This window comes from Podarcis filfolensis (assembly GCF_964270895.1).
Source record: "Podarcis filfolensis genome assembly, chromosome: 8".
Classification (NCBI taxonomy): Eukaryota; Metazoa; Chordata; class Lepidosauria; order Squamata; family Lacertidae; genus Podarcis; species Podarcis filfolensis.
Genome location: NC_139611.1, coordinates 81,287,563 through 81,305,701, shown reverse-complemented (window position 1 = coordinate 81,305,701; position 18,139 = coordinate 81,287,563). Strand labels below are relative to the sequence as shown.

Genomic DNA, 18,139 nt, shown 5'->3' with positions numbered 1-18,139 from the left:
CCTCACAGTGTACCTAAAGCAGTTGTGCTGCGGCCTTGGCAAAGGTCTCCGTTTGCTCTAGGAATGCACCCCACAACTTATCCTCTCACCTGTCACCTTTGCAGTCCGAGATGTGCCCACCCCCTTATCGTTGTGGGCCTCGCATGAGAATGATGCGCTGTGATTCAGACCTGAGAGACGAAAGGAGGCACAAAAGTAGATATATTTAGTCAGTATCCACAGCAGCCTTGTTTTAAAACGCAATGATTATTAGCATATCTGTTCCGGTTTTAGGTCTAAGGCGATTTTACGTTCCTAAGCTCATGAATCTTCGCAGTGTTTTTGTGAAGTCATTTGCGCTCCCAGCTTACAGAGCGCTGCATGTTCATTATTTATAACCTAGGTTGCCAGGTGAATTTAAGACTGAGCGGAGACTTAAATCTCTCTCTCCCAGGCCCAAGTCTCACCCTCTACTCCACAAGGCAGTACTCAGGACCTCTCAGTTTTTGCCTTGCAAATCCAGCATCCCTGTAAAGTAGCTAATCTTCCCATTTTACAGACCTGGAAAGGAGACTGAGTTGTTAACCAGATAAATTATAGGGGAACAGGAAGAGCAAGCCCATGCTCAAACTATGGAGGGAGGTAGAGGTGGTAGTACCATTTGTGTGTTGAGGTCCCTTAATAAAATCCACCAAGGCAAGACCTCCTCTCCTGTTATTTGAGCCCCAGAATAAACTCATATATTCCACACCTAGCATGACATTCTGGGTACTTCTCAAGAGCACACTGTGGACTTCTCGAGAGTAATGTACAACAGCACCTCAAACTCACCCCCTCCCCACTCTCTCCAGTTTCAAATTACAGGCAAATAAAAATCAGGGAAATGAGACTGGGGGGTTTTCTGGGCTGTTATTACAGATTTCCAGCATGTGAAATCAACCCCCCCCAAAAAACCCTGCAACGCTTTTATTATTAATAATATTTTATCAAAAGGATAAAATACACCTTTGCCCAAAGTCCCCGCGCACAAGGCATACATTATTATTCAGAATAATTATTTAATCCCGTGTCAATAAAATGTCACTGTACTTACATCAAAATTAGCACCTCTGCTAATTAAACTGACTTTCATATGGTGCTTGGGTTTATGTGGCTTTTACATGTGTGTTTCATTTGTAAGGGACGCAGGTGGCGCTGTTAAACCACAGAGCCTAAGGCTTGCCGATCAGAAGGTCGGCGGTTCGAATCCCTGCAACAGGGTGAGCTCCTGTTGCCTAGTCCCAGCTCCTGCCAACCTAGCAGTTCGAAAGCACGTCAAAGTGCAAGTAGATAAATAGGTACCACTCCGGTAGGAAGGTAAACAGCATTTCCGTGCACTGTTCTGGTTCGCCAGGAGCGGCTTAGTCATGCTGGCCACATGACCTGGAAGGTGTACGCTGGGTCCCTCGGCCAATAAAGCGAGATGAGCGCCGCAACCCCAGAGTCGGTCACGACTGGACCTAATGGTCAGGGGTCCCTTTACCTTTACCTTCATTTGTAAGGTGCTCTGAGCATCTCCTTTACTGAAGGGAAACGCAGGGTGTGCTTTTTTAAGAGTAAACAATATTAAATAACAACATTCAGGAGGTCCCAGGTTCAGCCAGGGAGGGCTGGGAGAAAGAGAGATCCTCATGTAAAATCCCGGGGAGCTGCTGATAGTCCTGATATTCTTCAACCTTGGGACCAATGGCTGGGGGTGAGTTGTTTCTCAACATCTGGTGACCCCAGGTTGAGGAGCAGAGAGCTAGAGCTAGCTGGACCTGTGGTCTGGCTTCCTGTGTCCTCCTGGGAACTGAACGGCCTCGGGTTCCGTGACGGAAGAAAAGGCAGGGCATAAACGTTAGAAAACAAACGGACGTAAGAAAACAAAAGCCAGACTTTTGTCCTCCTCCAGCCAACCAGGTCCCTTCCTACCACCCTCCCCTCTGCCCCAGAGAAACAACATCTGGGGACCAGTCCTCTGTCCCAGCTGGTATGTCCTGTTCCTTCCGCCCACCCGTCTGTGGTTTGGGTTTCCTCATGTCTGGTTCCAAGCTCCAAGCCTTGGCCCCGTTTCTGTGCTTCGGATGGTCTCTCGAGCCAGGACTCCTGGGTTCGTTTATCCTGATTAGGGAAAAGGGTGGCTGGAGGAGGCGCAACTGCAAGAAACAGGGGCTGGCTTCTGTTGCCATCAGGACAGCCACAGGGAGCCCTCTGGATCAAGGTCTGCTTGATCCAGTTCTGGTTTAAAGATTAAAAAAGGATAAGAGGAGCTTCCCTTCAACAGCCCAGGGGCAGCAGATTAAGCTGGCACACACAGGTCACCCGATTACAGTGGGCTGGTGAAATATACTCGGAGTCGGGAGTGGATTTCATGCTCTTTATTCAGCTCATAGTGGTGAGGAGGAATGGAAGTTCCCCCAGAATGTCTGCCTTATATACATTATTTACACAATGGGACCCATATGATTGGTTAATTCCGGGATTCTCCTGTAGGCCAATCTGGTTGTGGATTCCGTTCCACCTGGAGTTGGATTGGGTGGCTCCTGTGGACCAATCAGACTGCTGCATTCTGAATCCTATTGTTCTAGGACCAATCAGACTGCTGCCTTTTGGATCCTATTCAACTCAGTACATAACAGTTGGGCTGAGGAAAACCTTCCATCGGAGAAAGGTTTTCTCTCCCTGCAATGGAATGGTTTCCTCCTCCCCATCCATCTGCATGTGTCGTAGAGGGAAGTGAGGGGCAGATGAGCTACTTGGAAAGGTTGCCCATCTAGGAGGAGGAAAACTCTGATCGTAAACATCCGTTGCCTTGCGAGATATCTTTGGGAGAAGAAAAAGGCTACAGAGTAAACCCTACACAAATCTGGAGTGGAGTCCCTAAGGCGGTTGGATGGTGTCTTGTATACCTCCTTTTGGCAGCTCCTGCAGCCAAGCTGGTGCCAAACATCTTGCCCTGTTTTCCTTTGGACCACATCAGTGAGGCCGAGAAAGGGGGTCTTGTCATTGGGGCAGCCCAGGACCTCCACGCACACGGCCCAGGATTGCGCCCCTGGGAGGCCACTTTGGTACTGCTAACGCAGTGGTTTGGCTTCACACCCACATCCACATGTCTCTCAAGACAGACAGATGCCAAAACAAATATGTGAATGAAGCCAGTATCTATGCACATGCTAACTGTGTTTAATTGGCCTTCACAGCTTATAGGCTTCAATTTGCCTTACTATCAAACCCTCTGTAAGCTCCTTTACAACTAAGCTCCTCTTGTTAGTTTATCGCTGGTTTCGTTTCTTTTTAGACATTTTAAATCACTTGTTTTCAACCGCTTTTCTCAATAATTCCACTTGTAAATCCCTTAGAGATTTGTAACAGTAAAAGGCATATAATTTTAAAAAAAAAATGTAAAGAAGCAAGCAAAACCAAACAGTGCACAGGTCTAAAGTAATATTTTGTCCAAAAGTGAAATTATGGTGATACTGCTGCAGTTTTTGGTTGTGTTTAAAGGGCTATAGTCATTCATACATTCATTAAGGAAAGTTTTATTTTTTAAAAATCACATTTATCTCCCAATTTCTCCTCTAAGGATCTCATGGTGGCACACATTGGTTCTCTTCCTCCCCATTTTCTCCTCACAACAACCCAGAGAGGTAGGCCAGGCTGAGAGGAAGACTGGCCCAAGGTCACCCAGCGAGATCGGGGATTTGAATCCCGGTCTCTTGGGTCCTAGTCCAACACTGTTATTTTCAGAGGAGTTGGGGAAGTGCTCAGTCTTTAAAGCAAGGATCTCTCACCACCCTTTTTGGGCCTAGGATCCCATTTGGGAATCTAAGTAACTTTGGTAAGAAACCACAAAACAACAATTTCACAGAAGAAAAACTGGCAATGCTCCCTCTGTAAAGAAAGCAGGCAATATACCTACCTACCTACACACACACACACACACACACACAGCAGGAGTGCCAGCTTGCCCTCGCAACTATGGGTGCTCAGGGCTGTGGGTGCCATGCAGCGTGCCCACCTCCTTCATGGATAATTTTGTGGGTGCTTGGGCACCCAGGACCCCAGGGAGTTGGCACCTATCTCTCTCTCCCTTTCTCCCCCCCCCCAAATAAATAAAAACACAGGCATAAAAAGCAGGCAACCCACAACTAAATAAGAAAAAACCCAAAACAAATTCCAAGCTTTTTTTAAAAAAATGGGAGGAGTGGGAGGCCTTGGTAGCTGCTAAGGGCAATGCCTGAGGGTGACATAGTTTCCATGGGAACCACATTGGGGACCCTGGTTCTAAAGATTTGTTAAAAATATATGCACAGTGGACGCTCGGGTTGCGAACGTGATCCGTGCAGGATGCGCGTTCGCAACCTGCAGTGTCTGCAACCCGCAGCGGCACATCGGCACATGCGCGGGTTGCGCTTCTGCGCAAAGCGCGATTTAGCACTTCTGTGCCTGCGCGACTGCCAAAACCCGGAAGTAACCCGGTTCCGGTACTTCTGGGTTTCGGCGGTCCATAACCTGAAAAAACACAACCTGAAGCATCTGTAACCCGAGGGATGACTGTATGTGTATTTCTTTCAAAGCACATAAAGGTACAAACATGATGCAAGGAGGAGGAGTTTGTCACTAGCGATGACACAGTCACTAGCCAATAGGTGCCTCTGTCTCTTTTGCAACAGCATTCCATGCCGCAAGCTCCGTCACAGCAGTGAAGTATGTGTGTCCCATTGCATTTTTGTGAAGTACTATGGCGAGCGAACATGATGTACGCACACAGACCCCACCGAGGATGAAATCCGCTGGCTGAATGAAAGCTTTCAGATCCCTGACGGCAACCAAGAGTCACTGCACTTTGAACACACCATTGTTACTGGGATTTGGCGAAGGGCCCAGATTTAACCCTCTCTCCCACGCAACAACAGGTGCTATTTTCTGACTGCACCATTCCTGTAAGGACTGAGTTAGCCGGTGGGCACCCGGAAGCTGTCACCTGGACCAACTGATGGCATTTAAGGGGGGAGGGAAGATATAAAAATCCCATGTAGGCAGACCACCTGCTTGGTGGTCCTGACATCCCTGTGCAAAGGCTAAGGGCCAAGTACCGCAGACAAGAGGCAAAGAGAGCGCGGGTGAACAACGGCCAGCCCCCTCACGGTGGTTGCTGCTGCTCTCCGACCACATCATTCCTGCAAGGGCTGAGTCAGCCAGTGGGCAACTGCATAAACAGATGGCGTTGGCAGGAAAGGAGCAGCCAGGGAGATCTGCACGGAAGCACCCACTTCGTTCCACATTAATGCAAAGGCTCACAGGCGAGAAACTCTGTGGAGTTCACAGAGACAACCAGGAATCAGAGAACTAGCTTGCCCCTTTGCCGCTGTTGGAGGGGATTCCGAACGCTTTGGATCCCGAACACCTTGGAACTTGGACGTTTTGGCTCCTGAACGCCGCAAACCTGGAAGTGATTGTTCCGGCTTGTGAACGTTCTTTCGGAACCCGAACGTCCGAGGGGGCTTCCGTGGCTTCTGATTGGCTGCAGTCGGTCACGACTGGACCTAATGGTCAGGGGTCCCTTTACCTTTTACTTGGGGCCGAGACAACCTTGTGGTGTTTTAAGCCACTAATGAATCCATAGCCCAGGAACCTTTCAAGAAAAGCATGTAGGTACGTGATGGGGCTCTTTATTGTCTGTCCCCAGCACCTGCTATACAGAGGGATGCCATCCCTGTGCATGGGACAACAGATCTAGCCGTTGTGGCAATTACTTCCTCTGAGCTTTCGGATTTTCTGGTTTCCAGCCAGGCTCTTCCCGGCCTGCCCACAGCCCACCTGCCTCCAAGGTCCTCCTTGCATGCCAGACAAGGACATGAAACTGCATGCATACTGTAATTACAAACGTGGGTGGAAAGAGATGCTTCTTCTTTCTCTCCCTCTCTCTCTCTCTCTCTCTCTCATAGTCCTTTGCAGGTGGACCCACAGGATTGATGTGGCAGCATTGAAACAAGAGGACCGCACTCTTTTGGAGAAGTGCATTGTGCGGTTTTGTTCTTGCACATGCCATGTGCCTCCCTCTTGCCTTGTGACCTCCACTTTTATAGTTCTTGGGCATCCTTTTATTGCAGTAGCTTCCTTTTGGAGAGACACCACAGACATCTTTCTGGAGAGACTATTGACAAATTGCATGCTGAGCAGGGAAGCGAGCAGGAAAGACAGACTTAGGCTACTCCCCAGACAACATGAGCACATCTGCCCAATATGTTTGGATGTGTACTGTTACAAAAGGTGGGTTCTGCCGCCTCCTGTCTCTGCTGAGCTGTGGCAAGAGTCCGGCGGCTCCAGGCATTCACCCACGGCCTGTGTTCCTTTGGAGAATTGAGACATGGTGGAGACTGCCGTAGCTTTGAGAAATATGGTTTATTTACACCTTCAGTCTGCATGGAGGGAGTCCAAATCTTACAGGATGGTCCTTTCAAGAGGGGCTTGTCCCTCACAGGAGTGCAGCCATGCAGTCCAAGGCATCTCTCCCAGCCAGCCTGCAGCCAACCTACCCAAGATGGACCCCAGTCTTCCTTCTTATTCTTTTCAGAACACCTTGCTCAAAATCTCTCTTCTCCTGTCACTTCAAATACATACCACATCACCTTGGCAACATCCATCTTCCCAGGCCCAAGGATTCCTCTCGGATTGCCCATCAGAGAGCCAGTGTGGTGTAGTGGTTAAGAGCGGTAGACTCGTAATCTTATGAACCGGGTTCGCGTCTCCGCTCCTCCACATGCAGCTGCTGGGTGACCTTGGGCTAGTCACACTTCTTTGAAGTCTCTCAGCCCCACTCACCTCACAGAGTGTTTGTTGTGGGGGAGGAAGGGAAAGGAGAATGTTAGCCGCTTTGAGACTCCTGAAGGGGAGTGATAAAGCGGGATATCAAATCCAAACTCTTCTTCTTCTTCATCATCATCACCTTTTGTCGTGTTAACAGATTTGCTCTTCGCTAGGCCAGCCAGACTGGTTTACATAAAAGACACTCTGGTTTCAAAACATGACTAGGAAAGCTGTCTGTGGACAAACACCAGCTCTCTTGGCCTCAAAACGAGATGAGCGCCACAACCCCATAGTCACCTTTGACTGGACTTAACCATCCAGGGGTTCTTTACCTTTACTTTACCTACATAAATGTATCTCTTTTTCGTACAGCTAATCACTAGATTTGTCATGGGATTCCCACAGTATGGTAGATGGAATCCACATTCCCCTTATTAGCCTCCTTCGGCAAGTAACAGAGCGATTCTGCAGCTTTTAATGGACTGTTTCCCCTTTTCCTCTGTCCAAACAGCAAAAGCCACACCACAAAACCCAAACTCTCGTGAGAAGCTGGTGCACAACTACTTCTTTAACCCTGAGATTATGCAGGCCGCTTCTATTTCTGACCAACATTTCTTGAACAAATGTGATAATGTGCGGCCTTCCTACATTTCAGAAACCCTCCCTTCCTCTCTGGAATCAGAGGAAGACGATCCCCTGCCTATCAAGAATGCAATTTATCACCAACTGCAACAAGGGGGAACAGCCTGTAGCAGGGAAACGTGTGGTTCACTAGCATTTCCCCATATGCTTAAGGAAGAATGCACAGAGGTAGCCAACGTGGCAGCTTCCAGATTCTGGTGGACTCCAACTCCCATCATTCCCAGCCAGCATGACCAATGGTTAGGGATGATTGGAGCAGTCGTGTTTGCATCTGGAGGGCCACAGATTCTGTATCTCTGCTTAGTTAAGATTCCTGCATTGCAGGGGTTGGGTTAGATGACCCTTGGAATCCCTTCTGACTCTAAAATTTGATGATTCTCCCACCGTTTCACTTCCCAGAGAGGTCTGCACTGAGTCTCTTTTCCTCCCTCTCATCTGCCCACATTTAAAACGGCAATAACGTCCGCCTGTCTGTCCGTCGTGGAGGGGTATGACCCAAATTCCAGTGGCCCACCAAGTGCCGGGCAGTACAAGAACCCTCAAGCGAGCCATTCTGCACAATCAAAGAGCACATTTTCGAAGCTCTGTGTTCAGGTGGGCCTACCACATGGTCAGAAATAACCCTGGCCTTGTGCCTTTAACATCACTTTTGTTCCACACCGAAGAGATAAAAGCAGCATCTGCTTAAATGCTCCTCTACCCTGGGCTGTCCGCAAATGCATCTTTCATTTCACGGACAGGCACTCACCTCTGACACGGACAACCACCCTCATCCAACTTCCTCCATTCTCCTGGTCACACTCCCTTTGCCTGCACATTTCTCAACCTTTTGCATCACTCCCCTCTCTTTTGCACGCAACAACTCATGGCAAACCTCCTCTCCAGGAACATCCCTCATTGCCACATGAAAGGTCACCCAACCACCCAGATTTGGGAAGGATGCACAGTCTGGTGGACGCATGTCCCTTTGGTGAGGACAGGACTTCCGGGAAGAAAGAAATAATCTACGCAGCGTTATCACAAGCGGGGGAAGAAAAGAGCTGAAATATTTCCTCATCAAAATAATTAAGCTCAAAAGGAAAGACAGGCAGAAGTGCGCAGGCTTGCCAAATAAATAAAACGGTGTCTCCCTGCGCTTTCGTTTTCCCATTTGTCCCGCTAAAAATTTAATTGCAGATGGAAGCGGTTGTGTTTCAGACACGACCCAAACGGTGCTGTAAGCCAGCAGGGACCAATCCGGCCACGTGCTTCCTCTCCAGTAAGCGAAAGGCAATCACACCATTGCAAAAAATCGGTCACTAGGCCCACTGGATATTTTTCGTCCATGAGAAATCTCCTCAGAAAGGGCCATTTGCCAGGCTCTTGAATACCAGTGGTCTAAATCAGAGGTATCAAAGCCTTCATCCTTTTCCAGCTATCTTTCAGTCACTGCCTGGGCCCCACATCTGCCCATTCAGGGCCCCTCGTCCAAATGCTCCCCTGGCCGGCCTCCTGCAGCGGCATCCGGATCCTGGCTCGTGACTCAGATGCATGTCACCTCCTGCCCAGAATTCCCCTTCCCTGACTCACTGCGTGCCATGGCTAGGCCAAATGAGCAATAAGAGAAATAAGAGGCACGGCAGGTATGTGGGGCGAGGCAAAACACGCGCAGGGTAGAGGAACACTATTCAAGACACTGGAATGGCTGGTTTTTACCTCAGCTCTGAGGGGAGAGGAGGAAGGGAAGAGCACGACAAAGGGCAGTGTGTGAACATCGGAGGGCAACTGTTTTTAAGAGAACTGAAAGTGCTTGGAGAGACACAATGCATCTATCTTCCCACAGGGAGCGGAAACGGGGGTTTCTTCGTGCCATTGTTGCCTCTGGTCAAACAGGCCAGAGGGGCAAACCCCCTCCTCTTGTTCTCTTTTCAAAACCCAGCAGAACAACCACAGGTAACCACAACAGGGCAAAAAAAATGTGTGCATAGCTGCTGCTAATCTGTCACCTTCCCCTCCCCAGATGTTTTGCACGGCCACTAATACCCTCCAGATGTTTCAGGGAAAATGCTTTGCCTGCTGCTGGCTTGGGCCTTGTCCACACAACCTCCTTAAAATGGCCTCTCGGCCGCTCCTTTTCTAAATATGGATTGAAGCTGGTGGTGCGTCCGTAAGGGCGGAGGAGAGATGTCAAAATGAAGCATTACAAGCTTTAGGGGGTAGGACTCAAACCCATGGCTTCAAGCTACAAGAATGGAGATTCCGACTAAACATTCAGAAAAATACTTTCTGACAGTAAGAGCTGTTCGGCAGTGGAACAGACTTCCACGAAAGTTGGTGGACTCTCCTTTCTTGGAGATATTTTTAAACAGAGGTTGGATGACCATCTGTCATGGATGCTTTAGCTGAGATTCCTGCATTGCAGGGGGTCAGACTAGATGACCCTCGGGGTCCCTTCCAACTGTACAAGTCTCTGATTCTATGACAGGACAGCCACAGGATAGATCTGGATCGTGGAGCAACACCATTTTAAAAACCGGGATGAAAAAAGAAACAAGAAACACGAGCTGCAGATCAGGGTTTTGTTTTGTTATTTGAACCCCAAAGGGAACACAGACCCCCCTTTTTTCCCTTTTGTTATAGGAGGTGTTTGGCTGACATCCTTTCAAGAGTCAGGCCTAAGCTAATGCAAAAAAGAGGGAAAAGCCTGCAGCCAGAAGCAGGACGACGGTGGGTGCCTTTTCAGGGCAGTGAGTTACAGCTTGAGTGCTGCAGAAACCAGGCATTATTAATAATAATAATAATAATAATAATAATAATAATAATAATAATACTAATAATAATATCCCACCCATCTGTCTGGGCTTCCCCAGCCACTCTGGGCGGCTTCCAACCAAATATTAAAATGCAATGGTACCTCAGGTTACATACACTTCAGGTTACAGACTCCGCTAACCCAGAAATAGTGCTTCAAGTTAAGAACTTTGCTTCAGGATGAGAACAGAAATCGTGCTCTGGCGGCGCGGCAGCAGCAGGAGGCCCCATTGGCTAAAATGGTGCTTCAGTTTCAGAACAGTTTCAGGTTAAGAATGGACCTCCAGAACGAATTAAGTACTTAACCTGAGGTACCACTGTACAGTAATGCATCAAACATTAAAAGCTTCCCTAAACAGGGCTGCTTTCCACCTAGGCCCTTCTGCATTCAAAGCATGTGCCCTTCTCTCTGAAACTACCATCAGAGCCCCCCGCAGGAGAGTCTATTGCACCAGCCTCAGGTTCCCAAATCCTTCCTGTCTTACTCGGTTGTCTTGCAAGTATTTTCCCCAAGCTCTTCCTTGCAATAATGTGGCAAGGACATCTTGCCATTTGCACCACTCCTTTGCCTCCAACCCACCCTGCGTCTGAAGAAGCAGCATGGCACAGACTGCACTCCCAGACAAGAACAGATTCTGGCGGAAATCTCCGTCCTACGCATGGAAGTCCCACTGGGCTCAAGGGGGGGTTGCCTCCTGCATCCCGTGTGCTTAGGGCTACGGCCGCAAGGAGACTCTTGCTGCCAAGATTTTGGTTTCTATTCGAGGAGCAGCAAGAGATGCCCTTTGGCCAAAGAAGCCCTTCACACCCACTTCCTCTTACCCAGGCGTCTGGTTTGAGGCTCGCAACCCCACGCAACTGCCAAATCAGCAAAAGAAAAAGGAAGAAAATAGCTGTGGCTGGATTCAGCTAATCAGCCGGTGGCCTTCGGCAGAAAAGCCCAGTGGCAAGGATTCTGGGAAGCCCCCAAACTGTGCTGGGGCAAACAGAGTAGGCCATTGGCCAGCAGGGCAGGTCAGGATCTCCAAGTGGCCCAGAGAGGATAGGAAAGACTCTCAGCAGAGGCTCCCATCAGCATTTTTCAGGAGGGATTCAAATGCATGCTGGGAAATTTAGGCCCGCCAGGGTTAAAACACTCTTGTTACCTCAGCACTACAAATCCACTTCCTGAGACTTCCTGAGGCTGGGAAAATGCAGTGAGAAGTGTGGGCTGAACAAATGAGAAACAGGAAACTGTATAAACGCCCAATAAGCAAACCAGAGCAAACAGGGGACAAATGCTTATTGCCATTTTTTTTTAAGAATGAATGCTCCCTAAAGACAGGATGTGGTACAATCTCCGCATACGATTTGTGCAAGCAAATCAGGTAAAGGGACCCCTGACCATTAGGTCCAGTCATGACCGACTCTGGGGTTGTGGCGCTCATCTCACTTTATTGGCCGAGGGAGCCGGCGTACAGCTTCCGGGTCATGTGGCCAGCATGACTAAGCCGCTTCTGGCGAACCAGAGCAGCGCACGGAAATGCCATTTACCTTCCCGTCGGAGCGGTACCTATTTATCTACTTGCATTTTGATGTGCTTTCGAACTGCTAGGTTGGCAGGAGCAGGGACCGAACAATGGGAGCTCACCCTGTCGCGGGGATTCAAACCGCCGACCTTCTGATCGGCAAGTCCTAGGCTCTGTGGTTTAACCCACAGCGCGATCCATGTCCCACGTGAATCAGAACGAATGCTTAATAAATAGGTAGCCTGGAGAAATCCAGTGTTCACAATATTATGCTAAGGTAAAGGGTAAAGGTAAAGGTACCCCTGCCCGTACGGGCCAGCCGTGTCCAACTCTAGGGTTGTGCGCCCATCTCACTTAAGAGGCCGGGGGCCAGCGCTGTCCGGAGACACTTCTGGGTCACGTGGCCAGCATGACAAAGCTGCTCTGGCGAGCGGCACCAGCGCAGCACACGGAAACGCCGTTTAACTTCCTGCTATAAAGCAGTACCTATTTATCTACTTGCACTTAAGGGTGCTTTCGAGCTGCTATGTGGGACGGGAGCTCACCCCGCCGCGGGGATTCGAACCACCGACCATGCGATCGGCAAGTCCTAAGCACTGAGGTTTTACCCACAGCGCCACCCGTGTCCCCATATATTATGCTAAATAGACCGACAAAGATGTCATTGGGCGATAGAACCTGTGACCTGCAAGGCAGATGCTCAAAGGGCTGAGCTGTGGTCCTTTCCTAGCTTCACCCTCCACAGCTCTGAGTGGCTTTCAGTACTGCCCGTCATCTGTGGTGCCAAAGAACAAGGGGACCTTCCAAACATCTCCTCTCCCGAAATGCTTACCCGATCTCCACATGGCCCACCCATTTCCACTGCAAGAAGTGATGCTACAGGGAACCATGCAGAGGGCCTTCTTGGTAGTGGCGCCCACCCTGTGGAACGCCCTCCCGTCAGATGTCAAGGAGATAAATATACGACTTATACAAGACATCTGAAGGCAGCCTTGTATAGGGATGTTTTTAATGTTTGATGTTTATTGTGCTTTTATGCAATGACAAACCTAGACAGATTCTTAAAAAGCAGAGACATCACCTTGCCAACAAAGGTCCGTATAGTTAAAGCTATGATTTTCCCAGTAGTGATGTATGGAAGTGAGAGCTGGACCATAAAGAAGGCTGATCGCCAAAGAATTGATGCTTTTGAATTATGGTGCTGGAGGAGACTCTTGAGAGTCCCATGGACTGCAAGAAGATCAAACCTCTCCATTCTGAAGGAAATCAGCCCTGAGTGCTCACTGGAAGGACAGATCCTGAAGCTGAGGCTCCAAAACTTTGGCCACCTCATGAGAAGAGAAGACTCCCTGGAAAAGACCCTGATGTTGGGAAAGATGGAGGGCACAAGGACAAGGGGATGACAGAGGACGAGATGGTTGGACAGTGTTCTGGAAGCTACCAGCATGAGTCTGACCAAACTGCGGGAGGCAGTGGAAGACAGGAGTGCCTGGCGTGCTCTGGTCCATGGGGTCACGAAGAGTCGGACACGACTAAACGACTAAACAACAACAACATGCTTTTATACTCGTTGGAAGCTGCCCAGAGTGGCTGGGGCAAACCCAGATGGGCAGGGTGCAAATAATAAAATTATTAATACTATTACAGTGGTACCTCAGGTTAAGTACTTAATTCGTTCTAGAGGTCAGTTCTTAACCTGAAACGGTTCTTAACCTGACACACCACTTTAGCTAATGGGGCCTCCCGCTGCTGCCGCGCCACCGGAGCACGATTTCTGTTCTCATCCTGAAGCAAAGTTCTTAACCCGAGGCACTATTTCTGGGTTAGCGGAGTATGTAACCTGAAGCGTCTGTAACCCGAGGTACCACTGTATTAAAAGTAGGATAAGCGCTCCTGCCTCTTTGCAGAGGAGGGCATTTCACCAAGTGCTATAGCTTCTCGCACAAGCGACACCTGCTGAGATGCGTCTGGCCACCCTACCGCTTGGCCTACCTTACAGGGGTGCTGTAAGGGTTACTGAGAGAACGAAGGTGAAGCACTCTGGACCCTCGAAACAGGTCGGCGTTGTTTTTGTGAGTGGCAAGAGACGGAGACACGCTTGCACATGCACGCACGCACACTGCCCAATTGGCATTTGGCAAGGCTTACAGGGCCCGTTCCCACGCTCGGAGGAAAACCCCCTCCCCAGCCGAGCCATCGGGAACCAGCCACTCGCATAGAAAAGGGAACAAAAGAAGCTGGAGGCTGGGGACAAGAGGGGCTTTGAGAGAGGGGGACACCCGAGACAATGAACAAGGACGTGAGGGAAGGGGGGAAAGGGGCACGCTCACGAAGGCAAGGCTGAATGGAGGGCGAGAATAGGGGTCCCCCTCCTGCATTCACTGCCCTTCCCTCCTGCCCCCTGCTCTTCAATAACGCCAGAGAGGGACTGGCTTGCGGGGAGAACCAGGGCTCTCTCTTTGCAGCCAGCAGAACAGAGAGAAAAATAAAGGACGGGGGATTTTTGGCTCAGCCACCCAGATGCAGAAAAAGGAGAAGCAAACAAAAGCTCGATCGGAGCCTCATCAGCTAGGCCCTGAAACTGTTTTCAACACCTTGGTCCAGAGCCAGGGAAAGGCGAGGAAAGAGCTATGGAGTCTGTGCAGAGTATGCTTCTTCAAATACAGAGCAACCCAGATGTCGGGAATTAGGGCTCCCAGCACCGAGAAGATTAAACTCCGCTTGGAAAGGCAAAACCGCAAAACAAAGCCGTGGATCGAGACGGAAGAAAGCCACAGATGGATTTTGAAAGCTCTGGTCCCAAGGAGGAGATTGAGAGGGGACCAGTCCCAAACAGCCAATGTGTATTTCCCAGAGAGCTGACCTCCCAGACAGCACAGGGCTTCTCCTGTAAAGTCCTGGGAACTGCAGTTTGCCCCATGGAACTACCACACCCAGCATCCTCAACAAACTAGAGTTCCCAGGATTTATTTTGCTTTGGACGTATGGTATGGAGGTGATCACGTGACTTCTTTTTGTAAAGGTAGTTTTCTGAGCAGAGGAATCAGACGTGATCCGCTGTGCGACTCACCTCTCAACGCCAGTGTGGAAGGTGTCCGGGCCTGCGGGTCGTTCAAGGAGTTGAGGGGGGCGCTGTCTTGCAGCCAGATCACCCGCACTGGTTCTGGGGGGCCCTGAGCCCTGCAGCTGAGGTTGAAAGGGGTGTTGACTGTGACCTCCAGATCCTGGGGCTCTTCAGTGAAAAAGGGGAGACCTGGACACAAAAAAGGGGGGACAAGAAGGAACAGACTCAGCAAGCAGACACAGAAGGCTCCCTTGTGATGCGTGAATGCGATGTTCTTCAAAGCTGAATCGAAGCAAACGTCAGTTTGGGTTTCCCCCAGATTGCTGTTTGTGCCAATTCAGCTTTGAAGAGCGGGTTTTCGTCCCTGATGGAGCTGTAATTTTTATTTTTGTTATTTTACGTACAAGTTATTACCATTATCTCAAGTGGGTTTTTTTTATATATACTTATGTTTCAAAGTGTTTCAGAAAAGAAATCAGACAAAATTAAATACTGTCTATAAAGCAATACAGGTACAGATCCATAAAACATCAAAATCTATTAAACAGGTTTCTGCTCACTCAATATCATTCGCTCAAGATTGCATGTCTGCTAACACACCTGTGTTATTTATTTTGATTTATTAGTTTTATATACTGCTCTTCATCCAAAGATATGAAGAGGATTCACAGGGTAAAAACACAAGGTAAAAAAATGCAAGTAAATAGTTGAAACCAAAACAACAAAACAATACCCCCTCCCACAAACACATGTAAAAGGCTGTAGGATATTAATCAACCAAAGGCCTGGTTGAAAAGGAATGCCTTTGCTGGGTGCCTACAGGCATATAATGAAAGCGCCAGGCGAGCCTCCCTGGGGAGAGCATTCTACAGACAGGGAGCCACCACAGAAAAGGCCCCGTTCTCGTGTTGCCACCCTCCAGACCTCTCATGGAGGAGGCACACAAAGAAGGGCCTCAGATGATGAGCACATTGTCTGGGTTGTTGTATATTGAGGTATTGTGGTCCTGAGCCATTTAAGGCTTTATAGGCCACCAGCACTTTGAATTGGGCCCAGAAACTAATTGGCGGCTTGGGACATATTCAGTCTACAATCAGGCACAGCCACAAGCTCTCTCCCTCTCAGCAATCACAGATCCCAACAATCCACAAACTACAACACTGGCAGGCTTCCGCTGAGACACTCAAACCCAGTCTTATCTAGGGCTCCGCCAACCGCAGTAGAAACTCCACACAACTCACCCAAACACTCGCACAAGGTCATCATGTATGGCTAAGGAACCAAGGCCTCACCCTAGACAAAACATCTTCCATTTATATTTACGGTCTTGTTGCGCTTGCGTTCCTTCAAAACTTTCACGCTGGGAAAGTTTTGAAAGAAAGAAAAGATGGCTGCAAAGCCAGCTTGGGCTCCAGCGCCTTTTTGCTCTGTCACCACCTTCATTCTTCGACCCTGTGATGAACACTTGTGGAAGATCCTCTCAGTGTGATCTGGTGTGTGCACATCACGCTCAGACAAACGGCGTTTACCTTCCAGATTCAGGTAGGCTTCATCAGAGAGGACTTCAGATCCGTTCACCGAGGCCGCGCACTGGTAGTTCCCCATGTCCGAGAGCTGAACAGAAGGGATGCTGTCAGGGAAGAGAATAGCAACACAGGGAGTTAATTTGGCTTCTCAGTGCCTTAAAATTCACTCCTGATCTGAGGAGAGAGAGCAGGGTTGTGGGATCCCTCCTTAAACAATAGTATCTCTAGCAGTGACCAGAGGAGGAATGACCGCCGGGAGGAGCTCAGAGAGAAGAAACGCCATGGTGCATCAGTCGGACGCCTTCATCTGCCCCGGCTGCAACAAAACATGTCTCACTTGTATCGGTCTCTACAGCCACAGCAGGTCCCACAGTTCGACCTCATCCCCAAAGGCTCGCTCCAGTCAGATGCCAACAACCTCTACTCCTGATCTGGACCACTTGTTCAGGTGAATACTACCAGGCTAGGCTCCAGGCCTGTTCATGAGAACATGGGGAGAGCCCTGCTGGGTAGGAACACAGGAAGTTGCCTTATACCGAATCAAACCATTGGTCCGTTTGGCTTGGCCTTGTCTGCACGGACTGGAAGTGGCTCTCCAGGGTTTCAACCCAACCTGGAGACACCAGGATTGAACCTGGGACCATCTGCATGCAAAACATGTTCTGCCTTCCCCTCAGGATCAGTCTGAAAGTTCATCTAGACTAAGGTTACCAGACGTCCCCATTTCCCGGGGACAGTCCCCGGATTTACAAATCTGTCCCCAGAAAAAATCTGTCCCCGGATTTATATTTTAAGTGTTGTAGATTTATTAGCAGGGAATAAATGTTGTTTGATTGGTTCAACAGCACAAGACACATCATATGGGGACTTCCGGCGAGGCAAAATGGCGGGCGCCACGGCAGCAAGCAGCTCCTGAAGCCATCCAGAGCCAACTGCGCTATCAAGCTGGCTCCCGGCTGCTGAGACTGCCGCTGCCACTACCGAGGGGGAACTGGGGACACCCGGTGTGTCAACTGGGGGAACCACTGACACACACCCACACACCCCGCGACCCAAATTGAGCTGGGAGCGAGAGCGCCTGGCCACCCGGCCGACTGCCCAGTGGCACTCAGGGGCCAGGAAAACCCCAGAGCCGACACAGGGAAAAGGAGAAGAGGAGAAGGAGAAGGAAGAGAGAGAAAGAGGAAGAAGAAAAAAGAGGGGAGCTCCAACCTTGCCACGCCACTGAAAAGGAGAGGTAGGAGAGCACCAGGAGGGCAATGACGCATGGCCGAGCCCAGGCCTGACCCGAGCCTACTCCATGGCTGCTAGCCCTCCAAGAGAGCAGGCCAGGGTCCAGAGGAAGGCCGCGCGACAGAGGAGACCACAGAAGAGAATATATTAATTATTATTTTTTAAAATAACTTTTTCTTTAATAACTTTTCTCTCTCTCTCTCTCTTTTTTTTTAAGTGTCCCTGGATTCTTTGAAAAAATCTGGTAACCTTAATCTAGACCACTCACCCCTGACCCACCCCTGCCTCACTCCAGGAGGCTAAGCACAGGGTGCGTATCCAAACCCCCCCATTTCCATTAAACATCAGGATACAAAACACACTATGAGTAATACCATTAAAATCCATGGATATAAACTTGGGTCCCATATGCACCGAAAACCTCTGACAACGTTTGAGATATTTGTTAAGAGAATTGGGGCATACAGAACCAACATTTTCAACTCGACTTGAATGCCACGGCAGACTCTTCAAATGTCCCCATTTTCCAGGGTTTACAAAAGCCGCCCCGGTTTCTGATTTGATTT

At 49.4% G+C, this 18,139-nt stretch overlaps 1 protein-coding gene across 2 annotated transcripts in view; it reads right to left on the bottom strand.

Moving 5' to 3' along the window:
• AXL (AXL receptor tyrosine kinase) overlaps window positions 1–18,139 on the bottom strand; it is an 81,212-nt gene that overhangs the window by 38,068 nt on the left and 25,005 nt on the right. For both annotated transcript variants that reach the window (XM_083626963.1, XM_083626962.1), the window contains exons 3-5: window positions 16,344–16,444; window positions 14,821–15,003; window positions 90–170 (exon numbers count right to left, since the gene is read on the bottom strand). In XM_083626963.1, the coding sequence (XP_083483089.1) occupies window positions 90–170; window positions 14,821–15,003; window positions 16,344–16,444 (365 nt within the window). The remainder of the gene's footprint in view (window positions 1–89; window positions 171–14,820; window positions 15,004–16,343; window positions 16,445–18,139) is intronic.